Source organism: Anarhichas minor, unplaced genomic scaffold (genome assembly GCF_050575085.1).
Source record: "Anarhichas minor isolate MPS153535 unplaced genomic scaffold, ASM5057508v1 ptg000038l, whole genome shotgun sequence".
NCBI classification, from domain to species: Eukaryota; Metazoa; Chordata; class Actinopteri; order Perciformes; family Anarhichadidae; genus Anarhichas; species Anarhichas minor.
The window spans coordinates 144,546-166,801 of record NW_027466484.1 but is presented as its reverse complement, the minus strand read 5'-3'; the positions used below and the strand labels follow the sequence as shown (position 1 = coordinate 166,801).

The 22,256-nt window shown below is 40.6% G+C and overlaps 1 protein-coding gene across 1 annotated transcript in view; it reads left to right on the top strand.

Annotated features, from left to right (window-relative positions):
• Positions 1 to 17,493: 17,493 nt before the first annotated feature.
• Positions 17,494 to 22,256, top strand: part of akap6 (A kinase (PRKA) anchor protein 6) — a gene marked incomplete at its 3' end in the record, with an annotated part of 146,633 nt that continues 141,870 nt past the window's right edge. Inside the window, exons 1-2 of the mRNA XM_076107405.1 lie at positions 17,494 to 17,729; positions 18,474 to 18,645. Coding sequence (XP_075963520.1) covers positions 17,494 to 17,729; positions 18,474 to 18,645 — 408 coding nt within the window. The remainder of the gene's footprint in view (positions 17,730 to 18,473; positions 18,646 to 22,256) is intronic.

Here is a 22,256-nt window from a genome sequence, read left to right as displayed (position 1 = left end):
TAAACTGTCATCAAATCAGTAGAGTCAGCTGTTTTTTTCTCTGCAGCTTTCTATACATTACTCCTGTAATTTGGCTGATTTTACACATTTCCAACAAATGAACGCTGGTGGAGTAAAGTCAGATCTTTGACTTCAGTAGAAGTATTAATACTACAGTGTAGACACTGTTTCAGTAAACGTCCTGCATTCAAAATTGTACTGTAGTAAAAGCACAAAAGTATCATCAAAATATACTTAAAGTACAGAATGATAATCATTTTATTCGATTATACTATTTGTATTAATGTGCACATACACGTATGTAACTCTCATGTATACCTCATCTTAACCTTTAATAATACATCATAATTGACAAATCTAGTGGAGCAAAAAGTACAATATTAGCCTCTGGATTATAGTTAAGTAGAAGTATCACATTAATAATACTCAAGTAAAGTAAATGTACTTCTGAATACTGCATATTTATAGTAGAAACACATAAAATAACATTAATCCCTATCGACCATCTCCATATTTATTTTAAAGTTTCTTAATTTCTCACTGCTCCGTAGACGCCCTCTTTATTATTGTGCTGTTAGATGATGGAGGTGTATTAAAACTTTAATTATGAAGTATTGTTAGCAAATACTTAACTTTGTCATAATCTTTGAGGTTCGTATATTTGCAGATAAAAGAGTAAAGAAAAGATGATTTTGTGAACGTTAAAGTTTAAAGCTTTGTCCCACAACTCAGAAAGCATTTTTCATTATGTCACCTAAACTTTACACAGAGTAATACAAATATACGTATATATATTTTTTTGTGGTTTTAATTCTCTTATAAATAACAGCCTGATGACAAACTTTATTTGTATTGGACTCGCACTTTTCTTAACAAGGTTACAAAGTGTAATTTCTCCGTCACCCCGCCCACCTGCTCAGTCCGCTGTCGCGAGCTTCAGGCCTACTACCTTTGTGTCTGGTTTTATTTTTTATTTTTTACTTGAAGTTGAGAACCTAAAAACACAATTTTTACTTTTACAAACCTTTTAAAAACATTATAATAGAATAAAGAAGTGTGTGGGCCAGAGAGAAACATGGCTGTAGATGGAACTCAAGATGAGAACGGACCAAAACACGGTAACTTCCAATTCATGTATTCTATATGAAAAAAGTTTTAATTAATTTCGTCCGCTATATTTAATTGATTAACCTAATTACCGCTAACTACTGCAGTTAACTAACGTTAGTTAAATGAGCCAAATCGTCATATCCGGTTGCTAAATTACCGTTTTTCTACACGTCAGTAACGCTCAGTGTGAAATAATCACTAGTGGAGGAAGTATTCAGATGTTTTACTTCAGTAAATGTACTAATATCACACGATAGAAATACTTGGAACAAGTAAAAGTCCTGAATTAAACCGCCTAATCAACGTAATGACGGTGTGTCTGTCTAAAGGGCTCGACTCACTGAGACAGGTCGGTATTAATGAGATTAGTTCCGCCTGTGTTCGTGGTGGAAACACACACAGAACTGTTGTTACTGTTGAGTCAGCAGATGGCGCTGTGGTTTAGTTTAGAAAGAGAGACACTTTATATAGTGTAGTACTAGTACTAGTGTGGTATTAGTAGTACTAGTGTGGTATTAGTACTTTCACTAAAGTAAATGATCTGAATACTTCTACTGTCACAGCAAGTGCTGTAAAATCTGACCAAACCACATTCACACTGTCACCATGAAGCACCATGTTTTTGACTGAAAAATAATATCCGAAGATGTTATTTTCTTTGTTTTGATTGTTGCGTATTTAGTAATGAACATATAAATAACAATACATTTTTTATTTTTTAAATAAATATTTAAAACCAGAATTCAAGGGGTGATAAGTCTGCACAAAAGGAAAAGCAAGGAAGCTAAATAAGTGATGTGTTAAGGAAATTATAATACACACACCACTGTATAGATTTATAGATTTATTTTGTATAATAATATTAAGGATGTGAATGATTTCATAGATGATTTATAACTCAAGCAGTTGAACAATGTCTCCACATTCTGCCAAATAATGAATTAATATAACTGAATGAAGTATAAGATGTGAACTGTACATGTTAATCAGTTCTCTTTGAGCTTCTTGTAGAGTCTGATGTTGGTCTGCCGTCTTTTTATTCTGCTGTAAATGTTCTCAAAATATATTTAGTGGAGTTGAGATCAAACTGCACATCAATATCTACATATTTGTTTGTTTACTTAATAATTATGAAAGTGTTTTCCTTCGTTTTCTGAATCGTCCTTTAATGTCTGAGTTTTATTGGAAATTTCACACGATTCAAATGTTTATATTTATATATAAGTGTAATAAATTTAGTTTGTGATGCCTTTTTAAAAGTGTCAAAAGTTGGACCAAACTGATATAATGTTTACATAATTTTAGGATGTCATAGTGCATTGTGGGTGGACGTATTTGCACGTAACACAATTATCATTTTCACTGGATATTCTTCACATTCACATCATTCTTTCCTTATAGATTAAAAGATGCAAATAAATAGTTTTTGTTCTCTCTTGTTTCTCCTGCAGCTTCTTCTTCTTCTTCTTCTTCTTCTTCTTCTTCTTCTGCACTTCCAGGAGTCACCAGTCGGTGGCGTCGATGACTTCCTGTCGTCTCTGTGCAGCGTTTTTTTTTCCTCCCCCGGCACAGAAAAAGAGAGAGCAGCTGCTTCTCACCACCGAAGCCTTTGCTCTGTCATCCCCCCTCCCCCCCCCCCCCCCCCCCTTCTCCTCCCATAGGAAGGGGAGCACCACACCCTGTCAGCCAATCAGAGCTCAGCTCCACCTTCTCCATCACATCATCTCAGTTTCCAAGGTAACAGGGCACCCCTCTCCCCCCCCTCTCTGTTTCCATACTGAAAGGTGCCGCATCATCATCACCATCACCCTCCCATCCGTCCATCGCACCGTCCCACACTGAGCTGGTGGCTACGTTAGCGTTAGCTTTCCTCTCTGTAAGCACCATCTCTCTCTCTCTCGCTCTCTCGCTCTCTGCAGTGGGATTGCCACAACATCAAAAGCGCCTCCCTCCTCTCTCTGTCCCCCCCCTCCCTCGTCTCTCTCTCTCTGCATCCTCCCAACATCCGACACTCAGGAAGAGAAGAAGGGAACGAGATGGACTGAACATAATAACAAGAAGAAGAAGAAGAAGAGATGTGGTACGTACTGCTGAATCTGCTCTCTGTCACCTCCCTCCTGTGTTGTGTGAATATGAAAGAGGAAAGTGTGTGTGTTCGTGTGTGTGTGTGTGTGTGTGTTAAACCTAATCCTGCATGGAATGCAGATTTAATGAGCCGTCTGAAGCTAACGCCGGCAGAATGATGCGAGTAAAGAGCAGAAGCAGAGGGAGGTGACTCCCAGTGTGTCTCTGAGCTTTTGTTATGGAGGCCTGCTCTGCAGAAGAGCTCGCTCTGCCTGCTGCATACAGAGAGAGGCCAACACCTCTCCCTGCTCCCAGCCTGCTGCCCAGCTGCACACTGGTTCACCTGGTTTAAGAGTCTTTCACTGGGTTAAAAACCTCGCGCATGTGAAGCAAATCCTACTTATTTTTTTACTGTTTCTGAACCTGATCTCAGCTTTTTAAAGTTTAAACTTTGAGGAATGAGCGCAGCGTTAACTTCTTATATTCTTAATTCACAAATGTGTTGTTCGACCGCGTCTAAAGGTAACACTTGAAGGTGAACAGTGTTCTGTTTACAGTCATTGTATTCATGTAGATAACGCAGCTTTCACACAGTTCCATCATGGCGTGTTTGTTCAGACATCAAGTGACGGAATCAGTTGTGTGAACACGGTGAACTCGAGTGATTAAAGTCGAGACTGTCCAGTACACCTTTTCACCGTCGGACCTTTCTAACTGGTCAACGTGGTTTCTTTAGTGATGACTCGGGGACTTTAGCTCAGCACGACCAAAGGGAAGTCGTTCTCCGATTTAAAGTATAATTCTGTTCTGAGATATCTCCGTCCACACTACAACGCAATAACGACTCACCGGGCCTGTAGGTGGCAATAAAGGCTCTGTCAACAACACGTCAAATGCCACAGAAGAAGATTGTGAGCATGCTCAGTGAGCTTTATTACCTTTGGCAGAGTTTATTTGTTTCTTGGTGTTGAAGTATAAGACGATGGTTATTGGGAGTCTCGTTGTACGTCATATTCAGACATCTCAGCGGCCTTTTGGGAACAGCATCGTGTCGAGGAAGACTCTGCGGAGGTGAGGAAGACTCTGAGGAGGTGAGGAAATGGGCCTGTAGGAAATTACGTCATGTCCACACAGATACTGGAAGTAATATCCCTTTTTGTGACCTAAAACTCTGTTCGCGTGTGGACGAAGGGGCCAAAACGTAGATGAAACTATCCGTTTAAATAGATATCTGTATGCGAGGAAGGAAAGAAGGATGTGGGGAGAGAAACAAGGAGTTGGGAGGGAAAGCAGGACTTAGGGAAGTTAAGAAGGATGTAAGGAAGGGAAACTAATGTGGGGACAGAAATAATACCGTAGTGAGGACAGAGAGAAAGATATCTGTAGGGGCAAGAAGGATGTAGAGAAGGAAAGAAGGACATAGGGAAGGGTGTAAGGAAAGAGTAAAATGTAGAGTGGCCTTAATGTTTATGTGATGTTTCATGTTCTCCTGCTGTGACTGGCAGAAATGTCTGCTTTGAAACAATCAGACACGTTGAAAAGAAAAGAGATTTAGTTTAAGTTTTATTTTATTTTGAAGTAACACCTGAAATGTTTGCTCAGCTGCTTCCTGTTTGTGTTTTTTACCACAAATCCTCCCCTGTTGATTGAGACTCGTCCTCATGTAAAGCCTCAGCGTCATTGTTCTCTGATTAATTACCGTGAAGTGAAGTCATGATGTGATCTTTCTGTCCCTTTGACTCCATCGAGTCACTGCATGACGACGTTAACGGTGACCTCACTCCTGTTAAAGATGCGATCATCTGCTCTCCTTTCCTGAAGTTAATCATTTATCCTTCTCGTCTCCTTCCCAACATTTAAAAGCTTTGTGTTGTGCAGATTCATTTAAGGTATTTAAAGTTCAAAGTCTTGAGGAACCAGTGAGGAGTTTAGTCTTAAAGTTTATTTCTCATGTCGTCTCCTGAAGTGATCGTCCTCGAGGATTTCCTTCCTCCTTGTTTCCTCGCCTCTTGGAGGTGACTTAGAGGAAGCAAGGAAAGGAAGTGAAAAAGGAGGTGAATGACAGTAAGGAATGTAAGGAAGCATTAATGGACGTCCCAGACGGCTACGTAGTGATGTTTATTTGGAAAGCTGCAGCTTATATTCTAATGTATTTTCAGCATGACGTCATAGAACCACAACAGACACGTTTAAGAAGCATCTTTATCAACGTTTCCTTTGATACTCTTTTATATTCAGAGATAAATGTGGAGGAAGTTGTTCTGTGAAGTGTCCTCAGATGGACCTGGAGTCAGAGACACTTCCTGTCAGGTGGCTCTTATGTTTCCTTAAAGGATGTGACTCTAATCGCTCCGCTCAGTTACTGACCAACTGGTACAAATATGCTCCCAGTTTAACAGGACAGAGGGAAGGAAAGAAGGATGTAGGGAAGGAAAGAAGGATGTAGGGAAGGAAAGAAGGATGTGGAGAAGGGAAGAATGATATGGGGGAGGAATTGGCGAAGGAAATAAGGGTGTAGGGAAGAGAAGGATACAGGGAAGGAAAGAAGGATGCATGGAAGGGAAGCATATAAAAGGATGTGGGGAAGGGAAGAAGGATATAGGAAATGAAAGAAGGATGAAGGGGAAGGAAAGGAGGATATGGCCAAGGAAAGGAGGATGTTGGGAAGGGAAGAAGGACATAAGGAAAGAAAGACAAATGTGTGGACAGAAAGAAGGACATTGGGAGGGAAAGAAGGACTTAGGGAAGTTAAGAAGGATGTAAGGGAAAATAAACTAATGTAGGGACGAAAAGAACGCCGTAGTGAGGACAGAAAGAAAGACATCGGCAGGGCAAGAAGGATGTAGGGAAGGAAAGAAGGACATAGGGAGGGAGAGAAAGATGTGAGGAAAGAGTGACAAACGTAGGAGAGGAAATAAGGACATAGAGACTGACAGAAGGACATAAGATCCTAAAGAAGAACACAGGGCAGGCAGGAAGGACGTAGAGAAGAAAAATAAGATGTGGTTCAGGAAACAAGGACTTAGGGAGGGCAAGTAGGATGTAAGGAAAGAGACACAAATGTAGGGAAGGAAAGAAGGACGTAGAGAAGAAAAAGAGGATTTGGGGGAGAAAAGAAGGACATAGGGAGGGCAAGAAGGATGTAGGGAAGGAAAGAAGGACCTAAGAAATAAGAAGAAGACGACGACAAGTGTTTCAAAGGGGAATACGTTGATGACATCATTAACATGGTGACTATGAAGAACAGGAAGTTGTTTCCGGTCAGTATGAGGTCATCACGGCCCAGATCACTGTCTGCATCGTCCCCAGGAAGTGATGTCACTCTCTCACACAGAGTGTAGACGTCTCCTGTTCCAGACGTTCATGGGATCGAAGCCTCACCGACACAAAGAAACACGACTTCAGTGGACGAAGTGATGCTCGGAGAGTTTTAGCTGATTTTAAATATGATTTGAGTCTTTTGTAGCCTGTTTTGGTTCGGTTGTTGGTAGATTAACTAGTGTGTGTGTGTGTGTGTGTGTGTGTGTGTGTGTGTGTGTGTGTGTTAGCGGTGTTGAAGGATTCAATCTCTTCTCATTGTTCACATTAAGATTATTTTGAACATGTTTGATTTGATGGCTGAAGTCGGATCGTTGACGTCTCTGTGTGTGTGTGTGAGCAGGATTCACTCTCATTCTAACATATCCGGCTAATGGAGCTGCATTGATGTGTGTTTGTTTAATGAATGCATATTAAGTCTCAGGTCTTTATGGCACCAGAGACCACTATCAACAAAGTGTGGACATTCAAAACGTCTTATTCTGACGAGACGACCTCCCCCGTGTTGATTTTAGGAACTGATCTGAATACAGCCGATGAAACGGGACCGGATGATTGGCTTTAGTGCAGGAGAGAGTCGGTCCGCACGAGAACCAGGTCTTTAAACCTGCAGCTCTCAAGCTAAGACGTAACTTCTCCTGCAGACTCTGGACCCACCTGCTTAGATCTGCACTTTTTCCATTCTTAGTTTCTATTTTTATGCATTTTCAGCAGTTTATATTTCTAAAGAAAGCTGTTTTGCTGACTCGCCCCTAGATCTTAATGTGTAACCTCCAGCTCTTGTTCCCTCGTCTCCTGCCTCCTCTTTCCTACTTTAGAGATGGTTGAGAGTAAGGAGTGAGACTGGAGCAGCTCCTCCCAGTGATCCCTCAGGATCGTCTGTAATCAGCCAGCGGCTATCGTGTTTACTGACTGTCAAGTTCATTCGTGAAGCGCTCGGTAAACACATCTGGAGGCGTTTGAGACTAAAATGCTTCATCATTTTCCTGCCAGACGAGTCATAATTCTTTCTGTTAAATTTGTCCGTTCTTGCAGAGTGGTTCATATCTATATTTGTTTTTCGTAGCCAGTATGTGGCTGATTCTAACAATTTGCTTTATTTAAACAAGAATCTCCTCTTGAGCAAAGTCTGTACTTGTTCTCTTGTTTACTGACTCAGTCACGATGCCGATGTTTTCTTTCTACTCGCTGTGACAGAAGTGTAGTGCGAGCAGGTCTGTTTGTGTGCAATGTTCAGAACCAGAGCTCATTTCACTGTAACAGCTGACCTGGTGAAGTGCATGCTGGTCCGCTCTGTAGCCTCCCTGCAGAGACGACGCCCTGCTTCTCCAGCGTTAGTGTCAGACGGCAACCTCCGGTTCTGCCGAGTGAAGTCAAAGCTTCATGTGTTAAAGCTGCATTCTCTCTAGTGTCCACCAGGGGGCGACTCCTCTGGTTGTATAGAAGTCTATGAGAAAATGACTCTACTTCTCTCTTGATTTATTACCTCAGTAATCATTGTAAACATGAGTTTATGGTCTCAATCTCTAGATTCAAGTCTTCTTCAATACAGCATGATGTTCATTTAGTATATTATGGTCCATTTAGAGTCAAACAGACCATAAAGCAGGGGATGCTTTAGGGCGGGGCTACACAGTGATTGACAGGTCTCTACCAGAGAAGTATACGGCGTCTCTACGTCACTCCTCCTCAGTCCAGATATGGTCACTTCCTGTTCACAGGTTGCAAGAAGATGATGACGCCCGTTATCCAAGATGGCGACGGTCAAAAGGCTGAAAGGAAATTTTATCGTATTTTTAAAATGATTTTAAAGGGACAGAGTGTTTCTGCTTTTGAACTCTGTAGCTCACGATAACACCGTTTTATAATCGTGTAGACGGGTTAGGGTTAACCCTTTCATTTAATTTACTTATTCCCTAAATTCGTTGTAGGAGATATTAAATCTTTTTTCCACAAATGGTCTAAAAATCGTTTTGCATATATTTGCCTCATATTTTAGAATCATAATTCTGCTCTTTAGCATTATTAATTGTGGTTTCTATAATTTGAATTAAGGAAAGTAAAGTTAACACCAGTCTGGAACTGAATCAAAGTTAAACTTGAATGAAAACCTGGTGACTTGTTGCTTGTTAACTCTTCTAAAAATACAGTTCATCAAACACGCAACAGAACATTCATTTAGTTTAAACTGAGCTGAATATGTTTCATGTTCACATCATTCAAACCTGGTGAGTTAAAGAAGCTTTCTGTACGAACAGAGAGGCCCCGCCATCCTTCAGTGCACAATAGTGCTGGAACTCAGTCAGTGTGGGTGTGAGTGTGACATCACCCACCATCCCCCCATGTTCAAAGTGTGTGTGTGTGTGTGTGTGTGTGTGTGTGTGTGTGTGTGTGTGTGTGTGTGTGTGTGTGTGTGTGTGTGTGTGTGTGTGTGTGTGTGTGTGTGTGTGTGTGTGTGTGTGTGTGTGTGAGTGAGAGTGAGAGAGAGAGAGTCTTTGGAACGGGTAGTACATGATGAGGTTCAGGGTTATCCAGCTCCTCTCTGGAGAATAGACTGCACGCACACACACACACACACACGTTGGGTGTTTTGTTGCACTTGAACATGGGGGATGGTGTTCACCGTTGCATTTGTGTTCATCTCACATTTTTTCCTAAAATCTTCAGCAGGTGAAACTATTTAAATACAATAATTTGGGCTCAATTCACTGTAATAATATTTCATACTACAGTAACGTCACGTTAATATTAACATGAACTATTCTACAGGAATACATATAAATGAACAGTAAGTGAACTAAACGTACAAACTACTCATAACCTGCACACATAATTGAACTTCTACAGCATCGTGTGTAACCAGTGCAGCTGGCCGATCAAAGACCTCCAGAGATGTTCTGCTCAGTTTGAATGTAGAATGATTAAAGGAATCATATTTTCTCTGCTGCTATGAATGATGCTAGCTGTTAGACTGTTTATGAGACGTGGTTGTAGTCGTCGTCACATCACTCTGATGTTTTGAAGCTTCAAATTCAGCGTTTCGGCCGTCGCCATCTTGGCTTTCTTGCAACCGGTGAACAGGAAGTCACCATATAAGGACTGAGGAGGAGTGACGTAGAGACGCCATATACGTCTCTGGTAGAGACCTGTCAATCACCGTGTAGCCCCGCCCTAAAGCATCCCCTGCTTTATGGTCTGTTTGACTCTAAATGGTCGGTTTACACTTTCAGGACGGTTGGATTATTTTCCTGGACCGTGGTGAAAAAGGTTAGTCTGGAGTCTGGAAACAGACTTCAATGACCTAAATATAGTTTTGACGGATATTCTCGAATACAATTTAAGAAATAAGAATGTTGAGTTTTCTAAAAAAGAAACCAACTAGTTGCTCCATTTCGTTTTCACTTGTATATTTACTTCTGCTCCTTAATAAAGCAAATGTATTTCTTATCCGGTTACTCGATGGAATACTAAAATAACTCAAATAATCTATAGCTGCATTTGTAAACTTTATGCTCCGTATAGTCACAGCTTTACAACACAAAGTCTTTCTGTGGGTTCATCTTGTCTCCAAGCTTCATGTGATGTCGTTAGCTTAGCTTCTTCGTGCTGTTGTCTGTGTGAAGGCTACCTGGTGAAGGTCTTCAGTGAGGCTGTAGAGGTTCTGGTTGTGTTGGTGCAGACGGGAGAGATCCAGTTTCTTTCCTTCTCTTCTGCCCCCCCTCCTTTAAATGCATCCTTTGCTCTTCTCCTTCAACCAGACTCCATCTTTATTCTCCCTCTCCTCTTATTGTTTTCGTATCCTCTTTTCTTTTCCTTCACTTGACTGTCCTCTTCTCTCCGTCTCCTTTCCTTTCCTCTCATATCATCCTCTTTCATCACTCTACATCTTCTATTTCTCCCATTTTAGTTATGTTTTTGTGTTTCCTCATCTCATCCTCTTCATTTTCTCCTCTTCTCTTTGCTCTCTTTTCTCTCCTGGCATCCTCCAGCTTTCCTTCTCTCCTCCTCTTCCTCCTTCTCTCCTCTTCCTCCTCGTCCTCCCGGTATCGATAAGATCTGCTCAGACCTCGGGGTGTGGCAGTGAACACTCGGTCCTGGTTTTCTGTTTTCTGTCGCTCGGCACAAAACCGAGAACCCACAACACAGAACACAGAACACAGAAGAGAATAATGAATTAATACAATATGAATATATATATATGTGTGTGTGTGTGTGTGCGTGTGTGTGTGTGTAAAACATGAACTAACCCCATTTGTTTTAAATTGATAAATGAATATAATTCAAATACAGTTAAAAATACAACAATCTAAAGCTCGCAGCATTGAGGCCGGTTTGGTTTTCTTACGTTTTCTTGACTGGAATAAGTTTCACGATCTCTCTCTCATTATTAATCAGCTGGTGAATGCAGATGATTCCTGTCTCCTTGTTCTTATTTCGGTTATTGAAAGATATTCTAGGAAATAAAGGAAAACACTAAATTCATTCATTCATAAAAAGTCTTTCCTGCTCAGCTTTAGCTGCATGATTTTCTGGCTCCAGTTGTGATGAACGTTGTGTTGAATTATGGTTTAATATATCGGGAGAGTTTCAGTGAAGAGAGATCTTCAGTACGTCTTTAATTAATGCCGTTTATTTCTCACGAATTCTGTGAAGTCATTCTTTTACACCCAGCAACACTGTCAGCATCCAAGTTTGGGTTCAGTCAGCGAGACCATTATCACACACACACACACACACACACACACACACACACACACTCTGCTAAAGCAGTGATGAGGTGAATTAGAGCATAAAAACATAAACACCCGTTGAGTCGAACACAGATTTGAGATTTAAATCTCTTATTTGTTGGCAGGACTTTTAAACTAGTTAAATATGTTTAGAATGAGTTGACGAGGAAGAAAATCTGGACAATAATATTTATATATTTCTTTTCATATTGTTCTCAGAATGTTTTTATTTTATTATAAACATTTCACTTGTGCATTCAAGACTGATTCTTCTGACTCTTCTGACTGTGCATGTCCATCGGAGTCATGAGGAAGTAAAATAAAGTAATAGGCACAGAGACGATATTTAATACATAAACAGGCCGGATAACGAGTATTTAAATACAGAAACTATTAGATATTGTTGTTTACCCCACACACCCTCCCTGTTAATCTCACCTTGCTCTTATTTCCATATTTATGGCATCATAGTAGCTGATTCATGTATTTATTTCTTGCAGACTTTTGAAACCATAATTTTTTTGATTATCTGGAAAAATAATCTTTTAATAACAAACGAGCAGAGCACCAGATTACATCCAGAAGAAAAAGACAAATTATTGGAAATGTAATCTTTTTCTTCAGTTTAACGTCTCACTTTGACCTCTTCCTCCTCTTCCTCTTCCTCTTCCTCATGTTGTAGTTGATGAAACCTCATCAGTGCTGCTGCGTCAGCCAGCTCCCCATTAATAACCATTTTATTTAAATCTCTGTTGAGCCGCCATGTTTTAATAAAAGTTCATTTAATTACAAGAAAAAAAATCAACAAAAATGATATCAGGCTGTGAATTAGTGACTAAGTTTAGCAGCTAAGACACAATTAAATCTAATTTAAATGAAAGTCTTTACTTCAACTTTAACTTTATTGTCCATGAGGGGAAAACATAAACATCATCAAACATCATCATCAGCCCCCAGACGTTCTGAGAGAAACAATCATCTTATTTCTGTTTCTTTTATGTGATGAAGCTTTTATTTCCTCATCAGTCCGTCTGTATTTCCTCTTTAAACACACGAGATACACGAGATGATTGTGGTTGTGTTAATTACAGAGGATTTATACATATTTTACATAAACACACGGACGTATTGTGTTTGTGAGTGATTTGAAGCAGGAACTACTTTATAAACTCTTCTTGGTGGTGCGTTCAAAGACGCTCTGACATCTCAAATATCTTCAAAACTAGTTTGTTATGGTAATGTGGGATGTGGATTTTTGACACGTTGATGAATTCATTTTAATTATTAATAAATGTGCGCTGCAGCTGCACGGTGGAGCAGAACCAAAGTATAAAACCAACGATACAGAAGAGTCTGTTCGTGATCAGGCTGAGGGAACCAATGAGATGAGGGTTGTAGTCGTTGTCGGCTGTCACTCTACAGTATTCACACGTACAGTACAGTCTAGTCTAGTACAGTCTAGTCTAGTACAGTCTAGTCCAGTACAGGACAGTCCAGTCCAGTCCAGTAAACCAGTGCAGAGGACTGGATGTCATGCTGGTAATTATTTAAAGGCGTGTAGCCTCAAGCGTAGTCTACGTTACACATGGTGTTATAATAAATTATTATTGATTAATCAATGAATGTAAAAGCCTTGTAGGAAGGTGTTAAGTCAGAAAGTAATCAGAAACTATGTAATATATAATTATAATTTTTTTAAATTATTAAAATAATGTATCCAGAAGCTCGACAATTGATCTTTGGAAGGAAAATCCAGCAAGTTAACAATACATTTTAATATTAGAAAAATAAATGAATAATGTTTTTTTTATGCTATTCCTGACGATTTGCTACATTTATATGAATTTATATGAATTTAGCAAAGAAGCTAATATGATAAAACCGTTTATCAGGTTTTTAAAAACGATGTTAATCAAACTAAATGACATTAAACTTTCCTTTAACGCCGTGGCTTTGATCGCAGCGTATGTGGGGACAAATATAACTTTGCATTGAAATATGAATGATTTTCTTCAACCTAAAGAAAGGTAGAAGAGTTTTAAGTAGTTCTTTCATCCCTGAGTCTTGTCTGCAGGTGTTCCTCTCGTTAAACGTTCAGTTTGTAGTCTGAGAGGTGAAACACATGAAAACTACATGTTTCTGTAAAGTATAACAGATGAGCACATCAATGTTTTAGTCAACTTCTCTTTTCTGGATTTTGGGGTCAAAAATATAATTTGACGGTATAATATATATAATTTAATAATTCTTCATCCCCAGTGAAAATGATTACTCAACACTAACGTGTTTAGTTTAATAATCTTCTTTCAGCCTTTTGATGACGAAATGAAAACGTTTCTTTATTTCATATTAACAGCACGTTGTTCAGCAGACTCTTCTGTTTCTTACCTCCTTCTTTGTTCTTTGCATCCGTCTCAGTTTATGACCATTTTAATTTAATCTCTGCTACTCATGTTCTCCATCTTCTATCAGAAACACGATACACAGAGAGAGAGAAAGATTAACAAGCAGAGGACCCTCAACTCATCTTCCTCCCCTGTGATGCATTATTTATAGTGGGGCTGGGCTGGAGGACCTCTGAGACACACACACACACACACACACACACACACACACACACACACACACACACACACCCTGTTGTACCTCAGTGACTGCAGGGTGTGTCGTTGCTGTATTTGTCTTCCTCCACCGTTTTGTTTAAAGTCCCGGCGTCACACTCTCCCTCTATGACTTTAACGGTAACACAACGTTTGGTTTGCTGTAAATGATTGATGACATCACGGCGGCTGAGCGCCCGGTTCACCCTGAGTCCTGTCTGCAGGTGATCGTCGTGCTGCTGAGGGTGTGGCAGGATAGTCTGTTTGCTGTTTTACAGAAAAAACACCATTTTGTTTTTAGTCCTTACGAGTAAAAGTTAGTCGTGTAATACTCGACAGAGTTCACTCTTTAGTTAGAAAGTTCACCAGCAACGCCCTCGACACACACAGCAGTGAGATTTGAAGGTGAAATAAGAAAGTATTGGATGTTGAGGATGGAAGTCAGTTACTTTATCTGGAGAAACCGAGATGAACTCCTGAACTCTACGTTCACAAACAACAACACTGCGTCGTACATTAGGTTCAAAGGGAACCCGTGTTCTCCCAGATCACTTGGTTTTAGAGTCGTATCACAGACTCGTTTGTAATCACAGGAGACCGCTGTACGTGTCCTGTGAAACCAGAAGTCTACCTTCAATAACGCAAACCACGTGTTTATAACTGTGACCGTTAAATAGATCATATATGTTGTTTTCAGAGTCTTTGGCAAACAGATTATTCTAATATGTCTTAAATATAATAATATAAAATCTGATGTATTTTTTTATATTTATGTCGTTCTTTTTTATCTTCTTTATGTTTGTCGACTGTTTTCTCACTATGTTTATATTAATGCACCAAAACACAAAGGGAAATAGTTTTCTGTTTTTGGAAACACAAGATTCTGATTCTGAATGTTGGTTAAATATGAATGTGACACATTAAAACAGCAGCTAAAGCCTTTTAAATGTAGTGCTTCTTATTCTTCACGAGCATCCTGAAAGTGAATCTCACATTCAAGCTTCAATCGAGAGATGTTTTGTAGAATCAGCAGCGTCTCGATTCTTCCTCACTCAGAGAAAACAGCTGCTGTGTTACATAAAAGAAATCCGTCCCAGCGTGGCTTTAATCTGAGCTTTAATCTCACAGAAGACCGATGAATCAGATCCCAGAGCGCTGACTCACTGACTCACTGACTCACTGGTTCACTGACTCACTGATTCACTGACTCACTGACTCACTGGTTCACTGACTCACTGGTTCACTGACTCACTGACTCACTGGTTCACTGACTCACTGACAGTAGATCAGTGAGGATCAGACGATGTTAAACAAGAAGATTTCTGTAACACGAGTGTCTTCTGAAACTGAGAGATGTTTAAAGCACTGTGTGTTTGTGACAATGTGTATGTGTGTTTATACTGTGTGTGTGTGTGTGTGTGTGTGTGTGTGTGTGTGTGTGTGTGTGTGTGTGTGTGTGTGTGTGTGTGTGTGTGTGTGTGTGTGTGTGTGTGTGTGTGTGTGTGTGTGTGTGTGTGTGTGTGTGTGTGTGTGTGTGTGTGAGAGAGATACTGAGAGTAGGAGATTTCACACACTGATACAACAAACAACGGTTCATATGATATCTTACAAAAAGTTGTTCCTCATTTTTTGTGTGTTTTCCTACAAAAGTCCAGCAACACGTGTTCATTTCTGCTCGTTACATGAATACAGTGCTTTCAAAATAAACTTCCGTCTTCACAGGAAACAACTTATGTTTAGGAAACGAAACTACTCGGTTAGATTTAGAAAAATCTGAATCAGAAATTGTTTATTGCCAAGTACGTTTGCACATACAAGCCATTTGGCTTGGTGATAATAAACACAGTGCATAAGACATAAATTCAACTTATTTAGGTTTAGGAAAATATCGTTGTTTAGGTTAAAATAAATACAGAAGTGACAAATAAATCAACGTTGACGTCTCGTTTTCTTGGGGGCATGAACAGCGGCCTCCAGCAGAAAAGACCAGTTATTTATTGGACTCGTCCATCTCGACTCCTGCCGCTGTCTGCTTCATGATTATGTTGAATACAATTGTTTTTGTGGGATATTTGTTGGTAGGTGCAGCTATGATGAGACTGCAAAGTAAAACCCTATTTTACTGCAGCCAGAGTAAAGCAGAGGAAGAGAGATTCATTCATGCAGCTCTTGTGTGCCAGAAGTTAACAGTTAAAGTTGTATCTTTATGAATCATTAACAACCTCCATTTGTGTTCTTTTGATCAATGGTAAGAAACAAAGCTGTTCTGGAGAACAATGAGACCAAACACACACCAACTATATTCAAGTTTTTTATGTCATTCACATCTTGGCTTAATGATTTTACGTCTATCTTTTATTTAAAAAGGGCAAAGTCAACTTTAAATACGTCAACTTAATTACTTAAACCACTCATGCATTATCAGTTTTTATTTTCATTAAAAGTTATGACTTTGACCAGTTTGTTGATTCATTATTATAGTTCAATTAATGCAACTGAGTATTACAGACATTTACTTATTTTTATATTTATTGTAGTTATTAAATAACAATCACAGATAAGTTTGGTTCATAGATCAAATTAATATTTAATAAAACCTGATTTAAAGCCGCACATTTTCTTTTACATAATTCATGTTCATCTTAACTTTTTAATTCAGGAAATGAAGAAGACGTATTTATTTTCCCCGTGCAGCAGCGCTCTGTTGTTTTAATATTTGTATTATGAAGTTCAAGCTGCAGACGAGCTGAACTGAGAGCTGGACGCATATTTTATTCAGAGAAAAAGAGGACATGAATTATACATTTTATTTGTCTGTTCGCTGCGTCGGCTGGTGCTTAAAAAGGATTTAGAGCCACAGCTGAGATGAAGGCTGGGACACACACACACACACACACACACACACACACACACACACACACACACACACACACACACACACATGGACAGTGTGTGTGCAGTGCCATGCTGTGTCAGCCATGTGAGAGAGAGAAAGTGAGAGAAAACGGAGCGCTGACTGAGAGACAGAAAAAGAGTTTGTTGTCATCATGACCTCATGTTTGATCTTCCACATATGGAACATTCCGGATTACTCGTCTGCTTTTATAACTCTGGGATTATTACATCTTCAAACGCGCGGGAGGATGGAGGATGGAGGATGGAGGATGGAGAATGGAGGATGGAGGATGGAGAGGTTTTTACATTTGTGTTTTGCAACCAGCTTGAGTTTTAAACCTGCAGTGAGAATGTTTTCCTCTAAATGTCCACAGTCGTGCTAGCATCTGTGCTACTGATACACTGATCACTAATAACATGTTTTCAATGTTTCCAATATGAGTTCAGTACCTTCACTCGCAAGCAAGTAATGAAACTACAGTCTGTGAATCTGATTTAAGTTTACACCTCACTTTATTCTTTATTAATTTCCTCCCTAACGCCCCGTTCATATTCTTGTCTTCTTTCCTAACTTGTTCCTTCTCTAATCTCTATAACCTATTTTGACGACCTCTCTCTCTCTCCTTTTCTCCAGTTTACTCCAGTGAGGCTCGTCCACCCACATTAGGAATCCTCTCCTTCTCTCTCTCTCTCTCTTTCTCCCTCTCTCTCTCTCTCCCTCTCTCTCTCTCTCTCTCTCTCTCTCTCTCTCTCTCTCTCTCTCTCTATCTCCCACCATGAGCTTCGCCGCCCTCTCCCCCGTGGCCCCCGAGCCTCCGTCCCCGATGGTGACCTCCGTCACCCCGACCCTGGACCCCGACACCTCCACCTGCCCTGCCGCCGTCAGCCCCGCCCCTCTCAGCCTGGACCCGGAGCATCGGCACCAGGACGGGGCCTCGTCGCCCGGCCCGGGCCCCAGCCGGGGCAGCCTCACTGGGGGAGGAGCTCACCTGGGACGAGACCCCTCCCAGAGGTAACAAATCAGCCGCGATGACGACGACTTATCTTTCTCAGTTTTTTAAATCGTCAAATAGTCTGAAGCAAATGTTCCCTAAATCTTAGGAGTTATGATGATTAAGAAGTTCGGAATATGATAAAAAAAACGTACAAATACTGTTTATTTCGTCCTGAACTTCTGGAATATTTACCCCAACTTTTACTACATGAAATGCTGGATAGTTTTGCCTCTTTGGGCCTCTGCAACAATTCAGATTAAAACAGTCTGAGAAAGCTGTGACAAAGGGGTCGTGAGTAGACGTTTATCTAACTTAAAAGCATCTCAGGTAAATAAGAGGTTACTATCTTTGTTTTTTGCCTTTTTTGGAGTTTTAAAACAGAAAATATGGCAAAAAAGAAAATGTCTGTGAAAGTAGTGAGAACTCTCCACTTAAAGCTTCTTTAATGGACTTTATCTGACCACTACAAGCTGACAGACACACACACCTGAGATATTATCATCATAAAAACCTTGTTATGGCTAATGTTTTTGCAAAGCTATATATTTACACATCCAGCAGACACGGGTTATCCGATTGGAGTGGCGTTTTTTCCACTTTAGCTCTGGTTTTGGTCTCCACCACCAATGTGTCTTTAGCTGCTAAATGCTCCACTTGGTTCACCAGCTAGTCTCTACGTGTGTCCGTCTGAGCAGGTAGTGAACTGTGGTAAAGAGTCGGTAGAGTTGAAGCTGACTGTAGTCGTGTTTGTGGCGTCTCAGGTCAAAGAAACCGCCGCCCCTCCACACCGGAGCCGACTGGAAGGTCGTCCTCCACCTGCCGGAGATCGAGAAGTGGCTGAGAGCGACCGGCGACCGAGTCACGCAGCTCTCGCACTCTGTGGGACAAGACAGCGTCAACAGACACGTGGACGTCCACCTGGTGCAGCTCAAGGTAGACACGGACACTTTTTACACATTACACAAAATAGCAAAGAGTTTGACGACATCTGGTATAAAGACAGCCGATAGTAACATAATCATACGAACCGTTGAGCATACGTTGCTTGGTTAGGGTGAGTGAAAGATGGTGGTTTGGAACAGCGGTTTCCTGGGTGAGAGTCCTGTGTTTGTCCCGTACATCCACTCTGACCTCCGTGCCTTCGATTAGATTTACGTGGACTTTGATTATTATTGGAACGGAACTTTTAGGAGACGAGGCTGCTGAGAGACAGAACGTGAACCCGTTTCCATTCCCTACTCGTTTGTCTGCTAACCTCCTCCTGAAGGCAGCTGAAACAAACTTGTCAGTGTGTGATGCCGAGTGTCCTCTGTGTCTCCCTGCTGTCTTAACAGTTGTGATTGTACTGACTAATTCCTGGACACTTTGCTGTTGACGTTATTGAACCGGGACTTTTCTTAAAGAGCTTGTGGAGCTGACGGAGCTGAGAGAAAAGTGTCTGTTTAGTAAAACAAGAATTGGATCTTTCTAAATCTCCAAACACAAAAGGTTCAACCTTCTTCAGGATCCAAATACATTTAGATGGACTTGATACGGTCTGAGGACTTCTGACGAAAGGACATTTACGCTCTCGTCTCTGTGACCTTTGTGTGTCCCGAGTCAACACACACACACACACACGCACACACGTGACGCACAACGAGTCAGTGTTTGATGCTCCTCCTCTTCATCGCAGCTCCTCTTCATGTTGCATTCACTGCCTCTGGGAAGAATTTAAATCCCTTTTTTAAAGCTCTTTAAGAAGAAGTACAAATATTTATTTTTGGAGAAATATTGAAACTGACACAGATGATTATTATCTTTTTTTATGCTGCAGAAATTAATTAATTAATTAATTAACATTACTTTCCACAAAACAATATGTGAATCTTAAATTTATTTTTCTCCTGAAATGATCACTTATTTCGTCTTTTATATTTGAGTCTGAGGAACCATTCAGCAACAACTCTGATGCTGCATTCATGTGCCGGTGGAAAAGTCTGACATCTGTGGCTTGTTGAACAGTGTTGTGTTCAGGTGCTGCTGTTATTAAGTGATAATCATGTTTCGTCTGATTCATTCATAAAGATGCTGTTGATCCTGTGGAGGATCTTTTATTGATGAGTGTGTATTTTTAACTACAATGACTCAGATGTTTCATCTTCATCATGGCTCCTCTCCTCTGTTGTTTCCTCTCCTCTGTTGTTTCCTCTCCTCTGTTGTTTCCTCTCCTCTGTTGTTTCCTCTCCTCTGTTGTTTCCTCTCCTCTCGTCTGTTGTTTCCTTTGCTCTTCATGCCTCTGTTGTTTCCTTTCCTCTCCTTTCTTTTCTCCCCATATTTTCGACTCTCATCCCTTGTTTCTTCTCTCCTTTCCTCTTGTTTCATTTCATTTCATCTCCTCTCCTCTCTTGTGTCCTTTCCTCTCCTGTCCTTTGATGTTTCCTTTCTTTTCATCTTTTCTCCACTCCTCTTATGTTCCCTTTTCTGTCATTTTTTCCCAGTCCTCTCTTGTTTCCTTTGATTTCCCCTCTTCTCTAGATTTTTCTCTCCTTTCCTTTTCTTCAATCTTTTCTCCTCTCCTCCCTTGTTTCCTCTCCTCTTCTCTTTTCTCCCCTTTCAAGTGCCCTTCTTCTTTATCCTTGTTCTTGTTTATAGCTGTCCTCTTGTCTCGTCTCGTCTCCTTTCCTCTCCTCTCTTGTGTCCTTTCTCCTTTCCTTTCACCCTAATTTCCATTTCCTTTTTCTTCTTTTCTCCTCTCCTCCCTTGTTTCCTCTCCTCTGCTCATCTCCTCTCCTCTCTTGTTTCCTCTCTTCTTTCCTTTTATCTAATTTCCTTTCCTCTCCTCTCCTCTCTCGTTTCCTCTCCTGTCGTGTTTCCTCTCCTGTACTCACTTGCCCTTCTATCTCCTCTCCTCTCCTTTTATCCCTCCTTGTCTCCTCTACTATCGTCTCGTCTCGTCTCGTCTCATCTCCTCTCGTCTCCTCTCCTCTCCTCTCCTCTTGTCTCCTCCTCCTTGTTTGTAGCTCTCCTCTCTGTTTAAATAAAACAGCATCAGTCTTGTGTCCAGCGTACAGCTCCAGCCTCTCGTCTCGTCCCCTCTCCTGTCGTCTCCTGTCGTCTCCTGTCCTCTCCTCTCCTCTCGTCTCCTCTCCTCCCCTGTCCTCTCGTCTCCTCTCCTGTCCTCCTCTCTCGTCTCTGTTTGAATAAAACATGGCAGCATCAGTCTTGAGACACTCAGACGTCCCAGTCCCACTGATGTGAAAGTAGACGGTGTTTTCTATTTCCTGTCTGTTCTGAGTCACTCGCTGCCTTCAACATGCTCAGAGTTTCATGCAGGTTTTGTCTGTTTTTAGCCTTTTTTCTGCTGCACAGCACATTTTTCTCCAGGAGCTCAGAAAGCTTCACAGAAACCTGGAATCTTCCCGTGTTTCAAAGGAACCAGAATGTCTTCTCTGTTATTCAGTTTGTAGTGAATGTTGCTGACTCATCGGACATCATTTAGGCTCTCGGGGTAAATGAACACTCGTACTAGAATCAGAGAGAGTAGAAATACAAACGAAGACGGTTGTTTCATTTCACAGCTCTAGATGTGATTTCTGTCCACGTTAGGAAATTAAATCGTCTTTTGAAAACTACATTATCTTTAAAAAACAGTCTGCACCTTCTGCAGACTTTAAACAAGTTAGTATTTTGCCAGTGAAGTCAGAATGTTTCCAGTTAAATGTGTTTTAATTCAATTAGATTTATTAGAATACCATCTAGAATATGAGTCATGTGATCCAACAACTGGACTAACTTTCTGAGCATTGAAGACATTTTCTGTCTCTCTTAACATTGATGTTTCTCACGATTAGAACATTAATGTTTAAAACGTATTTGTACTGTACTCATTAACATGATATATTATACCGATAATATGAACCTGCACCTGAACGTCTTTGTGTCAAACAGCCCTCTGAAGAGCTGAGAACAGCTTTAATAATCTGTCTTTGGTCCTCACAAAGATAGAAGTTAAGAAACAAACAAACACAAACATTCTGTTTGTGTTCAGATTACACAATTCTGCTTTGTAATGTGTGTGTGTGTGTGTGTGTGTGTGTGAGAGAGAAACAAACAGACAGCTGTATCATTGTTGTGTGACTGATGTCATTGTTTGTGTCTGTGTGTGTGTGTGTGTGTGTGTGTGTGTGTGTGTGTGTGTGTGTGTGCGCGCGTGTTTGATCCACTTATCAGCTGATGCTTCTGTCTAAATCCTCTGAACTAAACTCTGCTTTGTTTTTACTGAATTTAACATAAACACACTAATATTTCTCTCTTTAATTGTAACGTAACAGCAGACTGAGGATCAGTGTTTTGCTGCAGTCACCTGTTCATGTGTAAACCGCTAGAGGTCAGCAGAAAGGAGACCTGAAGTTACTCTCTCAGTAGAGGTTCAGCTGGTGGCTCCCTCTGGTGGCGAGAACACCTCATAACATGCTGCAAACCACCACGACGTGAACGAAAATGTTTCCACTTTATAATAAACATTGTAGGAATAAGTATCAACAACAACATATGTAAGCAAA